The 18,680-nt window shown below is 35.2% G+C and overlaps 1 protein-coding gene across 2 annotated transcripts; it reads left to right on the top strand.

Moving 5' to 3' along the window:
- The first annotated feature begins 3,904 nt into the window (after positions 1-3,904).
- Positions 3,905-16,835, top strand: NQO2 (N-ribosyldihydronicotinamide:quinone reductase 2). 2 transcript variants are annotated; one of them, XM_051970773.1, is made up of 6 exons: positions 3,953-4,172; positions 5,345-5,509; positions 7,265-7,395; positions 10,925-11,038; positions 12,626-12,727; positions 16,532-16,835. In XM_051970773.1, exons 1-6 carry the CDS (start codon positions 4,166-4,168, stop codon positions 16,703-16,705), a joined length of 693 nt encoding a protein of 230 aa, XP_051826733.1. In that variant the 5' UTR covers positions 3,953-4,165; the 3' UTR covers positions 16,706-16,835. The 2 variants fall into 2 exon arrangements, with proteins under 2 accessions (XP_051826734.1, XP_051826733.1); XM_051970774.1 differs by lacking the exon at positions 12,626-12,727 and having other exon boundaries at positions 3,905-4,172.
- The last annotated feature ends 1,845 nt before the right edge of the window (positions 16,836-18,680 follow it).

Here is an 18,680-nt window from a genome sequence, read left to right as displayed (position 1 = left end):
GTACCTTCTACCTTCATTTATAGTTGTAATAATGATAATCAATAAAATTTATGTAATTCAGGTTTACAAAGTACTTTACAAATATGATTTCATTTTATACTTGGAGTAACTATTCTAGAGGTAAGTATACTAATTATCCTCATTTTACAAATTAAAAAACTAATGCAAGCAAAAGTTAAGGGATTTGTCCAAATCACACAGCTGAGGCTGGATTTGACTTCCTAATTCCAGGTCAGAGGTAAATTGTTCATATGGATAAAAGGGATTGAGAGCAGTGTCTAGTAATTAGCTCTGTTATATAAAATATCAGATACTCAAACTGTATTGATTTGATCATACATTTGCATACTACCATGTGACATTTGGAAGAAACTTTAGCTTTAAAAGCTCCTTTCCCTAATAAGACTGTAAAATGATCACCTCTGACATAAATAAACCGACAATCATGGTTATCTTGTTTATTGCCTTAATTGCCCTTTCATTTTCTCCTTTAGACTTTCTTTGTTTTTATTTGTGACCTGGAGTGTCCTAAGCATTCAGTTTCCTCTCTATTCCTCAGTATTTATGCATTCTGATTGGCATTTTCCTTATGAACTTTGAAATCATGGTTTAATGATATACTTTAGGTGTGGGCAGAATGTTAGATGACTATCTGAAGATCAGGACTTTGCTCCATCTCAAGTCTCCCATTCTCCAGAGTATATCACAGACTACTGACAACAGTTTCTAATTCACATTCCTAAATTCTTGGAGTGCAATCTGGAAAAATAAACTTATCTAAAATTGTCTCATTCATCTTGGGGATTCAACTCTCTTTAAAAAAAAAAAAAAGGTGTTTTGTTTTGGATTTTGTTTTGTTTTGTTTAAGACTAGGTTTCCCCATTTTCCCCAGATCCATCAGAAAACTTATCAACTACTAAGCTTTAACCTAGTCTGTTTTTCTGACCTGAGCCAGCTTACCTCTCCTTTGGCAGCCTGATAGCCTCTTCTTCCCAGGAATTTGTCACATTTGTGCCAGACTTAATAAGGAAACCTTCTGGTTTTAGACCTGCTGCAGCTCAGAATTCCAAGTTCAAGTAATTCACTAGTCTCTGCCTCCTCCAGCAGCAATGACTATAAATGTGTCCCACCACTCCCAGATTTTACTCTTTTTACAATGTTTATTCTATTCCTTTAAATTTCTCCTTTTGAACATACTATAGAACATAACTTCTTAAAGTCTGTTCTTTTGTGATCCTTTTCTATCCCCCCCAAAATTTTACATAACTTCAGGGAGATAGGTATATAATATAGATGTACAAATCAAATATTTACTCATAATAAATCATGAAGAAATTTATTTTAAAAGAATTTTTGGTATATCTATATATAATTTTATCTTTTATCAAAGATGAAATCAAATTTGTATGCTAATGAGTTGGATTGCTTTTTATTTTTATATAAAGAATTAAATCTTGGTGAATACCTTTTATTGTTGCTAAATTTTTGGCGACTCCTACATTCAGTTACACAACCTCACACGAGATGATGACCCACAGTTTAAGAGAAACGTTGCTATAGAAGCCATATAAATTGATCATATATAAAAATCATATAAATTGACCAAATTGAGCATTCCATTTCCTTTGTTTGTCAAGATAAACGTGGGGAAGACGGGGAGGAGGGGATGAGAGTGTCTTAGTGGACAAACTGCCCAGCAGCAAGATAATGATTTCTGCCTCACATCCATACTAACTGTGTGTCTCTGGGCAACTCAACAAACCAGTCTGTGCTTAAGTCAACCTAGACAAGGTGCTGTTGTGTGTGCATAGAGGGAATTTTCATCAGCTGAGCATTTCCTATAATGGTAAAATCACAATTATAGTTCCTTTCCTTATATTAACATTGTACAAGGTGACTTACCACATTTCCAAAGGACTCATGATAAAGTGTATCTGGAAGAAGAAAGAAGAAGAAAGAAGAAGAAAGAAGAAGAAAGAAGAAGAAAGAAGAAAGAAGAAGAAGAAGAAGAAGAAGAAGAAGAAGAAGAAGAAGAAGAAGAAGAAGAAGAAGAAGAAGAAGAAGAAGAAGAAGAAGAAGAAGAAGAAGAACTCAGAGAGCAGATTTAAGTAGTTTTTCTTTCTTTTTCTTGTTCTTCTTTGAGGTGGGGAAGTTGAGGAGAAGAACATGGCTAATGGGAAAATTTGTTTTGCTTGACTGTATTTATTTGTAATGAGTTTTATTTTTCTTTCTTTCTCCTTAACTAGAGGAAGGAGTAGAGAGAGGGAGAGAATTTGGAACTGGAAAAAAAAATAGAAAAGTCTCTATACTTTGAAAAAATAAAAATTAAATTAAAAAATATCATACAATAAAGACAGGGCTTCCTTGTTTTTCTTTATATCTTTGTAACTTTAAAAGTCCTTTTGGTTTTCTGACATTCTGTTCTGCTTTTCATTGATCTCTAAGTAAGTTATAGACTCAGTTATTAGAGACATGTTTTGTGTAGTCTGAGAGTGATAAGATTTGGAACTAGAAGGGACCACAGAGGGTGTAAAGAATGATAATGACCTGACCAAGGAGATGCAGGAAGGAATGATCAGATAAGTAGGAAGCTAATCAGGTGATAAGAGTATCACAAAACCCCCTGGAAGTCATCCTCTCCTAGTAGCCAGTGGAATCAAGTGCTGAAGAGAAATGAAGAATGAAGAAGATGGGTTGTGGATGGAGTACAGGGGAGTCAGGAAGACCTGAGTTCAAATCCAGCCTCAGACACTTAGCAGTTGCTAGCTGTATAACCCTGGGCAAGTCACCTAACCTCAAGAAGGAAGGAAGGAAGGAAGGAAGGAAGGAAGGAAAAGAAGGAAGGAAGGAAGGAAGGAAGGAAGGAAGGAAGGAAGGAAGGAAGGAAGGAAGGAAGGAAGGAAGGAAGGAAGGAAGGAAAAGAAAGAAGAAGGGGAAGGAAGGAAGGAAAAGAAGGAAGAAGGGAAGGAGGGAAGAAAGGAAAAAGGGAAAGAGGGAAGGAAGGAAGGAAAGAATGCCTCCAAATTTAACAATTAAAAGATCTTTGGGAGATAGTGGTTCAGAAAAGTAGTTAGAGAATTGGAATTTAGAGTCAATTAGACTTGAATTCAAATCCTACCTTATGGCACATAGATGGTATAATGAATAGAACTCTGGACCTGAAGTCAAAAAGATAAGTTTGATTCTGGCCTCAGATATGTAGTAGTTGTGTAGGATCACATAAGTCACTTAACCTCATCTGCTTCAATTTCCTCATCTGTAAAATACAGACAATAATAGCACCTTGTTATGAGGATAAAATATGATACTATTTACAAAGTGCTTTACAAATCTTAAAGTGCTATATATATGCTTGCTATTATTATTATTTCTATGTGGCCATGGGCAACCACAGATTCGCAGTTTATAAAAGAAAGATAATATTCTATCTTACAATGTTGCTGTGAAAACACAATGAGAAAATGTATATGAAGAGATTTCAGTTATTGCCATTTTTTCCATCCTATATAAAATTGTGGAGACCTCGATGCTTATGAGTCATGGGAGATGCTGGCACAGAACCACTCCAGCATGGAGTCCCCTCATCAAAGAGGGTGCCTTACTTTATGAACAAAGCAAGATTTCAGTAGCTCAAAACAAATGAGAGATGGGCAGATTTAAAGACACCTCCATCCAAGTGTTCAGATGCACTATTTGGGCCCAACCTGTGGTAGAACTTCCTGACCTTCTTTTGGTCAGCCACAAACAAATGTACCTTGGCCCCAATATCATAATTTTATAAGTATAAAGAACAAATGACAACAATTGAATATCTAGAATTTGAGCAAGACTCTCCTCTGATATTCTACAAGTTTCTCCCAGGCTCCCCATTGCCTATAAATAGCATCAGAGGATTAACCAGGTAGTGTGTCATTTCATAATCTGTAGCTTTCCCCACCCTCTATTGCTATTGGTTCTGCTTCTGTGAACACGTGACTTTTATCTTCCATAAAGTAGAATATTCCCAAAATTGTGTGAATTAAGGTAGAGGCTGAGTGTTCTCCCCCACCTGTGACTGCATCTCTCGTCAATGTCCAGGGTCACTGGCAAATCTCTTCTATATAACGTCCAGATAAGTGAAGTAACATTTTTTTGAAAGGAAAGAAAGTCTTCACCCTTCTGGGAAATGGCAGGTAAGAAATATCAGTTGTTTTTTTTTTTTTTTTAGTTAAGGTTAAATATTAATCATTAGTGCAATTCATGTGTCTCAATCTCTATGCTTAGTTGAGTGATTCACAGCTCTACCTTTTCAACTGCCTTGTATTCTGTTGGGTTTAGTACTCTGAACAGGAAACTCAAAACCATGAATGGAACAGCTTAACCTCAGTTGCCACAGATGTTGGACCATAGAGTAAAAAAAAAAACCCACCCAAAAGGCAAACCGTGTTTTATCAAACTTTTACAATAAGTAGATTAAAATTCAGAGAATTTTAAACAGAATGCAAGAGGCATGGTGGGAGAATGGAGGGAGAAGCAACCTCTGACTCCTGAAAATTGGTTTTGTGTCCTATCTTTAACATATTCTAGCTGTGTTAACCTAAGCAATTCTCTTAACTTCTCATTGCCTTAGGCTACTCTTCAAAACTATAAATTGTAATCTGCATGGGGTAGAGGGAATTTCCTCATCTTATTGTGAGTTCCGGAAATCAATTAAATCAGTCAGTCAACAAGGATTTATTAAGCATTTATATGCCAGGCACTGTGTTAAGCGCTGGGAATTAGAAGAAAGACAAAAAATGTGGTCTCTGCTCTCTAGGAATTCATATTCAAATAAGAGAGATAAGATAGATTTATACACATTACAGATAGGGTAAAGAAAGAGAGAGACACAAATAGAGGCAGAGACAAAGAGGCAGAGGCAGAGAGAGACAGAGACAAAGAAAGAGAGAAAGAGAAAGGAAGAAAGGGATTAAAAAATTAAGGAAGAAAGAGAGGAAGGAAGGGAAGGAGGGACGAAGGAAAGAGGGACGGGAGGAGGAAGGGAAAAAGAGGGGAAGAAAGAAAGGGGAGAAGGAAAGGAGGGAAGGAAGAAGGAAGAAAGGAAAGAAAGAAAGAGGTAAAGAGGAAGAAAATGAGGAAGGGAGGATAGCAGGAGGGAAGTGGAGAATAGAAGGAAGAAAGGAAGTTCTTCCATATAAAGACTGACTATAAATCAAAATATTTTAATCTTTCTGCTTCACTTATCTAATGTGTATAGAAATGTCATTACTTCTTTCTTCATTGAATTGTGATTTTTTAAAAAGAAGGGAATATTTTTGTTCTATTTTTTTGTTTTGTTTTGTTTTGTTTTCATTCTCTGACCCAGGGAAACGAGTACTTATAATCTATGCACATCAGGACCCCAAGTCTATGAATGGATCTTTGAAAGATGCAGCGGTAACTGAACTGAGCAGTCAGGGCTGCCAAGTCACTGTGTCTGATTTGTATGCCATGAACTTTGAGCCAAGGGCCACAAGGAAAGATATTGTGGGTGAGTGCTAGGTTAAAATCATTAGTCTATTATTTTTTTAAGGTACTTTTTTCCTTTCTTTCAAGAAATCCACCAAGTTCAGTCTCAAGTGACTATATAGGGGGAATATTGAAACAAGAGGCCAATTTCCTCCTAAATATTTTTAAATTTCTTTTTAAAGTTCTAAGATAATCCTAAACAATGAACAACAACTTCTGGACACTGAACCTCTATAGATGGGGTAGTTAGTTGGGTAAGAGATCAAGACTGCTGACAATCTGGCTTTTTATCATCCTACCTTGTTTCCAGAGGCAGAATGTCTATACTACTGATTTGGGGAATGAGACAGTAGTCAGGAAATCAACTTACGGAATCACAATCCAAATTTTCTTTTTTAAAAAAATATTAATAAATCAAACATTTATTAAACACCTACTATATGCCAGGCACCGTGCTAAGTGCTAGTGATACAAAGACAAAAATAAAAGACCTTAGCTAGAAGGTGTATTAAAACTGAAATAGTGGAAAACACAATGAATTTTAAATCAGACCTGAATACAAATTCAGGACTTGCTTTTTAAGTTCTTGTCATGGTCCAATCTTAAGAAGACCAAAGAACCAAGTGACAAGATAGAGGAGATCTCTTCAAAGAAAGCAGAGGGGCTAAATGCTCTCTATCTGGAGAACATTGTTCCTAGTCAAGAAGTAGGAAAGAAAAAAAAAAACAATAGAATACATAGATAGATGCCTAGTTTTCTCTCCTCCCTAAAAAGGGACTGGTTTTACTCCTTTTTGCTTAAAAATATGTGCACTAGGCTGTCAGAAATATTTCACATTGTCACAATGTGTAAAATTCAATTAACTTGAAATGTATTTATGTTCGTAAGCCTCTCTTTGAAAATACAAACTTTAGGAATACTGGAGTAGGGGAAGAGGGTCTGTGCTGAGGGAAATTTCACTCATTCAAACCTTAGTATAAATTAGTCACGTTAAACTCAAATAGAAACAGATCCTTGAACAAGTTACACAAATTAACATTATCTATGTTGTATTTTTGTTAAACATTTTTATTAAACATTTCCCAATTATATTTAATCTAATTGGGTTGGGTTTTGCCCATCATTTTTTTTTTCATTTTAATAGTACATTATTTTTCCAATTACAAGGAAGGATGGTTTTCAATATTCATTTTTGTAAGATTTTTGAGTTCCAGTTTTTTTTCTCCCTCTCTCCTTTACCTTCCCCCTCCCCAAGACAGCAAGCAAACTGATATAGGTTATACATTATATTATACAACAACAAAAACAAGTGGTTTGACACCACTGCTATAAGTAAAACAGAATTCTATCCTCCAGTCACATAGCTGAAATCAGCTAATACCAAATAAATGCATTGGCCTTTGACCAAATACATTTTTGACTGAATGTAGCACTATCAATTTTGTGACTTATTATATCTGTCCCCTAGAACCCAGATTCTTAAACTGTGGGTTGCAGTCTCATATGAGTTTCATAACTGAATGTACAAGTTACAAAATTATGATTTATTATTAGTAAATGTTTGACTTGTATATAATTATATACCCAGGAGCATGTAAAAATATCTCCAGCAAAAAAGGTTTGTAAATGGAAAAAGTTTAAGAAGCCTTGTCTTAGAGGGAGAATATAACTTCCCAGTCTTTGAATAGCATCTGTGACTTATTTTAAGATCATTGAACCACATTTCCTTCAGCTACTGGGAATAAGAATAATTATGCCTACTGAAATTTCTCCATAGGTGCTCTAAGCAATTCAAAATCCTTCAATTATGCTGCAGAAACATATGAGGCATATAAGAAAGGAGCTCTCTCTAGTGATGTGGTTGAAGAACAGAAGAAAGTACAAGAAGCTGATCTAGTAATATTTCAGGCAAGTTTTTCTTTTGATCAAACATGTTGAACTAGCCTCTTTAGGGAATAAATAGTTCTAGATAATGTTTCTAAGTATTAGAAATGTTATGAACCTCATCACCCAAGCACATATCACAGCACCATTTAGTGAGGGATAAGCTTTATTAATTTAGCATAAAATATGGCACATAGTAATAATTAATAAATGCTTGTCAATTAACTAAAAAGTTTACTTCAAAAGTTGTGAGGCATTTGGATGATGCAATGGATAGAGTTCTGGAGCTAAAGTTAGAAGGACCTGGGTTCAAATAGGACCTCAAACACTTAATACTTATTGACTATGTGACTATTTAACCCCCCATTGTCTCTGCTCATTGGTCTAAGAAATGCTTTGTCCATATATCCATACTCTGAAGTATGGATCCCTCTTATGGATCCCTAAGTGCCATTAGTTAAGTCCATCGAAGAAATTATCCATAGTTCTGATTGGAAAAATGCTTTTTAAAAAATATATAACATTTTTAAGTCAAGGCAATCAATAAAATAATAAATCAATCCCTGATTTGTCACTTAGTTGATTTCTGAGGTGTAAATGTTCGTACTGAAAATATAGTAATTGGAGGTTCAAACTGATTCCAGCCCATCCTTAAGCCTGATTGTTTTTTTTTTTTTCATTTTAATAGTACATTATTTTTCCAATTACAAGTAAGGATGGCTTTCAGTGTTCATTTTTGTAAGATTCTGAGTTCCAGTTTTTTCTCCCTCCCTCCCTCCCTTACCTTTCCCCTCCCAAGATAGCAAGCAAACTGATATAGGTTATACATATATAATCAATTTTTAACATATATCCATAAGCATCATGTTGGGAAAGAAAAATCAGAATAAAAGAGAAACAACACAAGAAAAAGACAACAAAAACAAAAGGTAAAAATAGTATGCTTTGATCTACATTCAGGATTCAGATGGCATTTTCCATCCAAAGTCCATTGGAATTGTCTTGGATCATAGTATTGCTGAGAAAGGCTAAGTCTATCAGTTGATCATCACACGAAATTTCTGTTTCTGTACACAATGTTTTCCTGGTTCTGCTTATTCAGCATCAGTTCTTATAAGTCTTTCCAGGCTTTCCTAAATCAGCCTGCTTATCATTGTTTTATAGAACAGGGATATTCCATTGCATACATATACCATAATTTGGTCATTTCCCAAATGATGGGCATCCACTCAGTTTCCAGTTTCTTGCCACTACATAAAGGGCTGCTACAAACCACAGTCCTGGACAGTCTGTTCATCAATTTTGAGGCAAGACCTTCCACTTGCAAAAAGGTTACAGCTCTCTGAAAGCTCAGGTGATGGTTAGCATTTTTTAGCAACAAAGTGTATTTTAATTAAGGTATGTACATTTTTTAGACATAATACTATTGTATACTTAATAATCTATAATATAGGGTAAATCTAATTTTTATATGAGCTGTGAGATAGTACAGTACAAAGAGCATTGGGCTGGCAGTTGGTTAGACCTGAATTCAAATAAAACCTCAGACACTTAAATAGTTATGTGACCTGGGCAATTGTTTAACTTGCTTGCCTCAGTTTCCTCAGCAGTTAAATGTACTGGGGAAAGAAATGGCAAACCACTCCAGGATATTTGCCAGGAAAATCCCAGTGCGATACAAAGAGTCAGACACAACTGAACAACAATAATAGCTTTTATATATACTGGGAAACTAAGTGCTTTTATGATATTCTTTTTATTGGGTGGTCTGGAACCAAACCTGTAATATCTTCAGGATTTGCCTATATAACTGCTTCCCAGAATCTTAAACGAAGAATTCAACTTAATGTATTTTAACACATTTATTTACACATTTTCACAAATTTAACCTATTTATTACTATTGAGTAAAGCAGAGAGCTCAGGAGATGATGACTCCTAGCTGTGATTGTAATCTCAATGGGAAACGCCAGAGAGGCTCATAAATCCGTCTGTTAACTAAATCCAAGAATTCAGAGTTGCACATCAACTCATGTCCTTGCATGCCCTTGCTGTGTAAAGAGCAAAGGGGCATGAGGCTTGGATCTGGGAAAAATGTAGACTTGCTGTCCTCTTGTGGACACTGTAGAATTCTACATTATGGGCATCTAGTGAGCTCCTGCTAACACAGGACTGAAAGAAGGCATCTGCCAAGTAGTTAATTTTTTTTTTTTTACAATTTTACAATTTAAATTACAAATTTCACAATTTCCCATTCCCACTTTATCAAGTGAGAATTTGCCTTCATATTAAAAATGAATGCAAAAGACTGGGTATGAGAACATGGCTTATACCATCAGTCTTGGCTGATGTGTCTTGATTTTGCTGAAATGCCTTTTTCTCTCTTTTTCCTTTTATTATCAAGGCAGGAAAAGTGTTTGGAAATGAAGGTGATGAAAAATAAATATTTTGGTAAAAATTTTCACTTATGTCAATGCAAAAACACAAATCTCCTTCTTTGTTAATGTATTCTAAGCAAAGTTCTACATAAGATAAAGCTTAGCTAGTTTAATGATTAAGAGGTAACTACCTATAAACACAGACATAAATGAGTCCTAAAAATGGTACGATAGGCAGCTAGATGGGGGTAGAAGACAAAGAGCTTGGAGTCAGGAAGATTCTTCACATTGAGCCTCAGACACTTATTTGGTATGGAACCCTGAGCAAGTCACTTAACCTTGTTTGCCTCAGTTTCCTTATCTGTAAACTGACTCCACTGCACCATCTAGCTATCCGAGGATTTTTTTTTTTACCTTAAACATCTCCAGTTCCTTCACTAGGTAGAAAGTTGGACTAGAGAAACTCCAAAAAAAGTGTTTTTGTTTTTTTTTTAATTCAAGAATTTTAAAATTTAAATCAATGTCATTTCATCTATAAAGCTTTTGGATAAAATATCTTTTTAGACAAAGAATATCTTTGTGATGTGAATAAATTCATGATGAGACTAAGTATACCATTTGCTTTGTTGAAGTATTTTGTTTATGACTAATATTTAGCTTACTACTCCTAATGAATCAATTTGGAAACAATAGAATACTTTTAAAATACTTTTTTAATTTTACAATTTTTTTTAAATTAAACAAGTTATTTAATAGATATGTTGAATTAAAAAAAAACTTAGAAGGAAAATGGGAGTAATTTAAAGTATCCATTTGCATTATTTTGTTGTTTAGTTATTTTTCAGTTGTTCCCAACTCTTCATGACACCATTTGGGGTTTTCTTTGCAAAAGTAATTTGCCATTTCCTTCTCCAACTCATCTGACAAATGAAGAAACTAAGAACAGGATACTTTCTCAGCATCACACAACTAGTATGTATTTGAGTCAGATCTGAACTCAAAAAAGTGAGTCTTCCTGACTCCAGACCCAATGATCTTTTTACTGCACTTCCTAAATGACCCCCATTTACATTTAGAGAGATTAAAAATAATGTTTCTTGAATATATATGTTCCCACCAAGATGAGCCATTTATTTCTCATTTATGATTTAGGATCTTCCTGTTTCCTCTCTATAGTTTCCATTGTATTGGTACAGCATGCCTGCCATCATGAAGGGCTGGATAGACCGCGTGCTCTGTCAAGGGTTTGCCTTTGAACCCCCAAAATACTTTGAGCAAGGTTTGTTTAAGGTAGGTATTATGGAATGTGTTGAATTTATCATTTGTGGAAAGAAGATATTAATACAGTGCAGGAAAATTTCTAAATTCATCTTAGAATTTGAAAGTCTGCAGTTGTCTTTCATCATATTTGATTGGTTTTCTCATTTAGAATGAGAAGCAGCTTTTTGCTTTTTTGTCATGATATAAGATCAAGCTTGTGCCAAGATAAACTACATATTTTGAGGTATTTCTTAAAGAGGAAGTATATTGACATGTTCAGAGCAATTAATGATGCTGCCTTTTTTTCTTATCTCCCTAAAGTCATTAATAATAATAATAATAATGAGATGATGATGATAATAGTTTATATCCAGTATAGTATTTTAAGGTTTGCAAGTATTCCTTATATATGTTTTCTCATTTGGTCCTGAAAACACTTCCATGAAATACCATTATTATCTCTATTTTACTGGTGAGGAAATTGGAATTTAGAGAGAATAAATGTTCTACTCAGAGGCATCTAATTTGTATGTCTGAGGAAGGATTTAAATCCAGATGATCTGTTCCTGATTCTAAGTACAATTTTTTAACCAATAACTCTCTCTACCTCTATGAGACATTCCTTTCCTCAGTGATACCTTTGCTAGATTAATTGTCTTCCCTTCTCAATTTGTTTTGCTTGATTTTACTTTTATTTCTAACACACTCTTCCAATTCTTCCTTGATTCCAGTGTCCTCCAACTTTACTCTCCAGATCTGCTCCACATCAGGACAATGGTAACTTAGGACTTACTTAAGTTCTAAGAAATGTTCAAGTCTAACATGTTGAATTCTGAGATTTTTCTTTTTAACCATTATCTTCTCCTTCAACTTCTCTCATTCCTTTCTCTCCTGTTAAACTCTTTCATCATCATCATCTCGACCTCCAATCTTTAGACTTGAGACTTCTTCTCCTAGTCTATTATTCCACCTATTGTTTCCCAATACTGCCCTACTAGTCTGCCCATGTTATTGTTGCTGGGTCTGATTTAACTCCTTGTAACCCGATTTGGGATTTTCTTGGCAAAGATATTGAAGTGGTTCACTATTTCCTTTTCCAGTTCATTTTACTAGATAAGAGAACTGAGGCAAACAAGGATAAGTAACTTACCCAGGATCACACAGCTAGTATATGACTGGGGTCAAATTTGAATGCAGAAAAATGAGTTTTCCTGACTTCAGGTCTGGCACTCTTTATCTACTGTGCCACAGTTTAAAAACTGATTAATAGCTGTTAATGGAGGAGATACTTGGAACATTCTTGAAATTTTGAATCAATTTAAACATATATTGGAAAGATGTACATTAAATACTTAGTAACTCTATAATCAAATAGATAGATTGAGTTTTATTTGAAATGTCTTTACAATTTCCATATATTAAGGAAAATAGATTGAGTACCCAATGTCAATTTTAATCAAACTAAATTGTTCCCTATATTTAGAATTCCTGCTCAAAGCATGAGCACTTGGAATATGTCTTAATATATCATCACTGTTTGGTCTTGCTATGTTTGCTATTTTTCTAACCAAAATATCTTTTTTAAAAAGTATAAATTTTTATTTTCTTTAATTACAGAATAAATTAGTCATCCTTTCATTCACTACTGGTGGGACTGCTGAGATGTATTTTAAAAATGAACTTGGCGGAGATATTAGATACATCTTATGGCCTATACAGGTAAAACACAAATATTCAGTTAGTACCATATGTCACTGTTCCCTAACCTCATTTTACCTGCTGCTGTAGAAAATTCTGCAACCCAGTGATCAGCAAGTGTTTGGTGAGAGCTCACCAAGCAGCCAGGCCTGAAACTCCTCACTCCCTAATGGCAGACCTAGAATTGGGCCTGGCACCTACAGAATCACTAATTTTGAGAGTTGGAATATCCTTAAAAGGCTTTCTTTACAACATCATTATCCAGCACAGTTTGGAGAAAAGAACACAGGACCTGAGATGAGAGGACCTGCATTCAAATCCTGCCTCTGGCATTACCAAAATAACCTCAAATAAGTCACTTGAACTCCTCAGGTCTCAGTTTCCTCACCTGGTAGCTTCCAGGTCTAGCTGTATGATCCGTGCCTATGATACCATTGGATTTGAAAATCAAAGGCCTCAAATGAGAGAGAACAAATAACCTTTTAAGGCAGCTCCATTCCACATTTGGATAGTTCTAATTATTCTAAAACCTAAATCTCCTTCTCTACAGTTTATACCCCTTCCTCTGAATTGTGCTCTTTGGAGCCAAGTGGCCCAATTCTATTTTTTCAATACCTCAAATACTGAAAAACAACTATCATGTCCTCCTAGCCCCCAGGTCTTCCTTCCTCGGTTAAACATCCTCAGTTTCTTCAATCTCTCTAAATTGCTTCCTTCAAAGTTCTGGTGAATTGTCACTAATTTTGTAAAACCTTCCCTGATCCCCCAAAACTCTAGTATTCTTTTCATCATCACCTTAGTATATATTTACTTCATCTGGGTATAATGTTGTTTATACTAATAGAATATGAACTTTTTGAGGGCAGGACTATCATTCCCTTAAACAAGCATGCAAAACTCATCTTCCTAAGTTCAAATCTGGCCTCAAGCAATTACTAGCTGTGGACAAGATGCTTCACTCTGCCTGCCTCAGTTTCCTCATCTGTAAAATGAGCTGGAGGAGCAAATGGCAACCCACTCTAGTATCTCTGCCAAGAAAAACCCAAATGGGATCATGAAGAGTCTGACACTACTGAAAACAATTAAACATATAATTCTCCATTATCTTTGTCTGACAAAAATTTAGCAATCATATTTATCAACACTTTGAGCTACCACGTTGATATCCATAAATCATAGGTATGAACAAGTCATCTCTCTGCTGAAAAAATTTTACTAGTTCCTAATTTCCTATAGAATAAATCACAAACTTCACAGTTTTGTCTTTAAAGCCCTTCACAACCTATTTTTCCAGACTAATTTCACATAGCTCTGCCATATGCAAAATGCTAGGCAAATTGTCCTAACTTGCTGTTCTCTATACCCAACATTCCATCTTCTGCTTCTGTGAATTCTCCATGTTTTCTTTTCTCTTTTGTCTCTTAGAATTCCTGGTTCTATTCAAATTCAATTCTCACAACAAGCCTTTTCTGATCATTCTCTTGTTATTGTTGTCATCATCCTGGTTCATCTTACACTCATTTCAGTCAAGTCTTCTCCTCAAAAACCTTTGGAGGCTCCCCATTGCCTCCAGAATAAAGCAGAGCCCCTTAAGCTGGCATTTAAGGATCTCTATAGTTTGGCTCCAACCAATCTTTCACATTATCCACCTTTATAAATCCTGTATCATTTTCAAAATGAGTTTCCTGAATGTGACAATTCACACAGGATATTTTCAATACATGGAATATGTTCCCTTTTCACCTCTACTTTCATAATCCTTATATTCCTTTTGGTTCTAGCTTAAGTGTCAATCCTGTTATGTTGTCTTCCCTGATCGCCAAATGAAAATGTTCTTTATTTCTATAGTTTTTCCCAGAACATTTTTGTCTGGATTTTTTTTTTTTTTTTGCCAACATCATTCGCTTATATCATACTTTACTTGTATGAGGTGTATTTTACCCAGTAAAATGTAAATTCCTTATTGCACATATTTAATCTATATCAGATTGCTTGCTGTTTTGAGAGGGATGGAGCTAAGGGAGAGAGGGAGAAAAAATTGGAACACAAAGTTTTACAAAAATAAATGTTGAAAACTATCTTCTTATGTATTTGGAAAAATAAAATACTATTTAAAAATATAAATTCCTGAAAAGAAGGAGTATGGTTTAAAGAAATTTTTTGTATCTTTAATACCTAGCACAGAATCTCACGCAATGTTAATTGCATGATGCAATGCCATTGATAAATGTTGGATTGTATTTAATTAATCTTTCAGTATTTCAGTACTTAAATTGGAACCTTAGTGTTTTATCTTCTTTAGGGAAGTTCATTTATTCAAGCAGCCAAGGAACTTCATTATAATGGAAGAGTAACAGCAAAGCTTCTTAAAGTGTGTTCACAGGGAGGTTCACTTATTCAAGCAGCCAATGAACCTCATTATAATAGAATAGTAATAAACTTCTTAAACTGTGGTCACAACCTCACATGGGGTAGCATAACTACATGTGGAGGTCGTTCCTTGAGTGTATGATCTAGTTCACTAATCTACTATTTTTACATTTTGATAAAATTTCAAAACACTTTTATCCTAGAATGTCTCTATTTTTCTTTTTCTTTTGTTCAACAAATGTTTATTAAGTATCTTGAAAGGGGCTGAAATACTGAAAAGTAAGGTGACAAAATTGTCTCTATACATAAAAGGAGGCTATTTGGTATAATAGAGAGGCTGTTGACCTTATGGAATATAATAAGCATTTATTATATACAACTTGCTATTCCTTTTAAATATGTAATAAAATTATCATATAAATTTCTTTTTCCATCAAACACAAATAGGTATACATATATATGTATATATGTAAAATTATTCTATACATGCTTCTATTTATCATTTCTTTCTCTGGATGAAGATAATGTCTTTCTTAATATGTCCTTGATAATTAATTTAGGAATTTATAATAATAAAAATGACTTATTCATTTAAAGTTGCTTTTAAGACAATATTACTGTCACTATATACAATATTCTCTGAGTTCTGCTCATTTTGCTCATCATTATTTCTTAAAGAAAAGAGGAAAAAAAGACAGAGCCTTAGGGGACACCCATACTTGGAATATGATGGGAGCCAAATGGAGTTAATTAGGGAAAGCTTGATGGAAGAGGGAAAGGAATAGACATGAATTGTTAGAAAGATCATATTTTCAACAAAGGCAAATGGTCAGTCCAAAACAGAAAGGAGGTGAGGTCAGTTGTGCCTTCTCAGATAGATGCTGCAAAATGAAGCTTTCTCTGAAAAATGGAGTGAAGAGTAGAATGCATTTTCTCCTCAGTCTGTTAACTAATCTGCATAGTTAACCAAACTTTAATTGCATAGGTCCATAGGTTTAGAGTTTAAAAGGATCTCAAAAGTCCATTCCTCTCATTTTGTAAATGGGGAAAGTGAGGCCCAGGGAAATTTAGTAACTGACCCAAATTCATATAATGTGAACTCAGCAGAATTTATACTAGTTCTCAACTCCAGAGCCAGGGACCTGACTTATATGCCACAATGATGGACTTGGGTTCAAATCAATTTGGTTGGAAAGGTTGTAAATATCTGAAGGACAGGGATAGAATTTGTAAGTCCCAGTTGTCTAAAGGACTTCCTCTGATTCACAGTATCCAGTATCCTTATTTTAGTGAACAGTCTGTTTTCTGTGAATTGTTAGTTTTTAAGATTTTGGTTTTATTAATTATTTTCAGAGAGTGATGTTTCCCCTTTGTTATTGCCTTTTGGCTTTTTATCTGAGTATTAATACAATGGTACCACTTCTCATTAATTCCTTTCTCCCTTTCTGAACATAGCATGGCGTCTTTCACTTCTGCGGTTTCAAAATCCTCGCCCCACAGATCAGCTTTGCTCCTGAACGTGCATCAGAAGATAAAAGAAAGGAGATGGTGACATCTTGGGCAAGGAGACTGGCAACCATTTGGGATGAGAAGCCAATACATTGCACTCCTTCTTGGTACTTTGAATAATAACATTTTATATTGCATGTAAGATTTCCTCTGATTTTTGAAAACTGAGAGAAAACTTCTCGGGGTACATGAGAGCATTTGTATACTGGCTTTAGTGTCAAGAACTCAATAAATCTTATAACAAAATAAATCATATGCATGTTATCATTTATATAATAGATTATTTAATAATTGGATGTAGATAGAAGTAAAAAAAAATTGTTTCAGGTGTTATTTTATACAGGCTGGCCAAGAATTTCTGGAGTCATTTTTTGTAGGATTAGACAGGGAAATGGAATCCATTATGATTGGGCTTCTTCCTTTTTCCCATAGGAAATAACTGGGTCTCAGGTCCCAGGTATGGACAGTCAGGACTAAGAGTAAATAGAGACCCAAGTTTCACTTGTCTTTTACAAAAGTCAATCTTTTCCTTTTTGTAGTGGAAGTTACCTCCCTTTACTAAGGAATCGTTTTTAAAGAGGAAAGTGTAAGCCTTAAGCTTCTTTTAAAAGTCCTCAATATTTGTGAAATCTCAGTATTTATTCTGTGGCTCTCTTTATCCTTCCCCTTAATTCCATGTATATAAAGGAGCTGATTGAGTTGTCTACTGTAATGGGCGGAAACTGAGCAGATGCACTGAGGTCCGAGCACTTAAAGCTAATTACCAATTAGATAATACTCTATTAGTATATACTTGGAGAAAAAATGGCCTTGTCCACTACTCTATGCAAGTTTTATCTGTTGTATAAGAGATTGGGTGGAGGATTTAGGGGGTGGAATGAGAAAGCCAGAGTCACTCCTGGCCAGATTGCAGTTCCACTCACTTTATATGGCCATTCCATTCACATCCACAAAGAATAAAGATCAAGGACTTTTGCTGATCCTGACTCCGGCTGAATTCTAAAGTATCCAGAGTGCTAACCCGGTCATCACAGTCTACTTTAAGGGAAAGTTCAGAAAGCCTTGCCCACACACTTCTTGAAAATCCCCTTAAGAGTTCATTTGGATGAACAAAGAAGGAAACCCTTGGAGAGCTAAAGAGAAGGTTAGTGTAGTAGAGATTAGGAGTAGGAAGATTTTCTACAGGTTAGGAAAATAAATTGATTAAACCATTTTACACTATGAAGTGTCAAGGGAGTGGTAGTTCTGCTAAGGGTAAAGTCTGGGGAACTTGTTCTCTAGGTAGAATATTCAGTTAGGTCTTTGTAGGTAGCAGGAGATACTTGTGGAATATAGCAGAGAAGATATTTATTAGAATGAAGTTTATGAAGGGATGGAGGGAAAGAAAGAGAGAGAGGGGGACAGAGAGAGACAGAGAAAGAGTGAGAGAAAGAAAAGGAGAGAGGAGAAAAAGAAAGAAGGAAGAAAAAAAGAGAACGAGAAAGAAAGGGAGGGAAGGAGAGAGGGAGGGAAGGAAGGAGGAAAAAAGGAACGAGAAATAAAGAAAGGGAGAGAGAGACAGAAAGACAAAGGGAAGGGAAGGGAGGAAAGGAGGAAGGGAGAGGGAAAAAGAGGGAGAGAGAAAAAAGAAAGAGAAAGGGAGAGAGAGAGAAAAGAAAGAAAAAGAAGGAAGGAAAAAAGAAAGAAAAATAAAAAAGGAAGGAAGGAAAGAAAGAAGGAAGAAAGGAAGAAGGAAGGAAGGAAGGAAGGAAGGAAGGAAGGAAGGAAGGAAGGAAGGAAGGAAGGAGCGAAGGAAAAGAGAAAAAAGAAAGAAGGAAGGAAGGTGGAGGGGAAGGAAGGCAAAAGGAGAGAGACTGACAGAAACAGAGACAAAAAAAAGAGACACACACAGAGAATTATTCTGTATTCTCAGAATGGACACGTCATACCTCATTCTTCATTCCTTATCTCCCTATCTCCAAAGTGGTGAAGTGGACCTTATGAACTTCTGTATAGACTACCTGCTTTTGCTTGAGACATTTCCAGTCCCCCTTTTTCTAACTCACCTATCACAGATTGACTCCATCATTAAATGATCAAAAACAGGATAATTTGT

The sequence above is a fragment of the Antechinus flavipes genome, chromosome 1, assembly GCF_016432865.1.
Source record: "Antechinus flavipes isolate AdamAnt ecotype Samford, QLD, Australia chromosome 1, AdamAnt_v2, whole genome shotgun sequence".
Taxonomy (NCBI): domain Eukaryota; kingdom Metazoa; phylum Chordata; class Mammalia; order Dasyuromorphia; family Dasyuridae; genus Antechinus; species Antechinus flavipes.
This window is presented reverse-complemented; position numbering and strand designations above follow the sequence as displayed.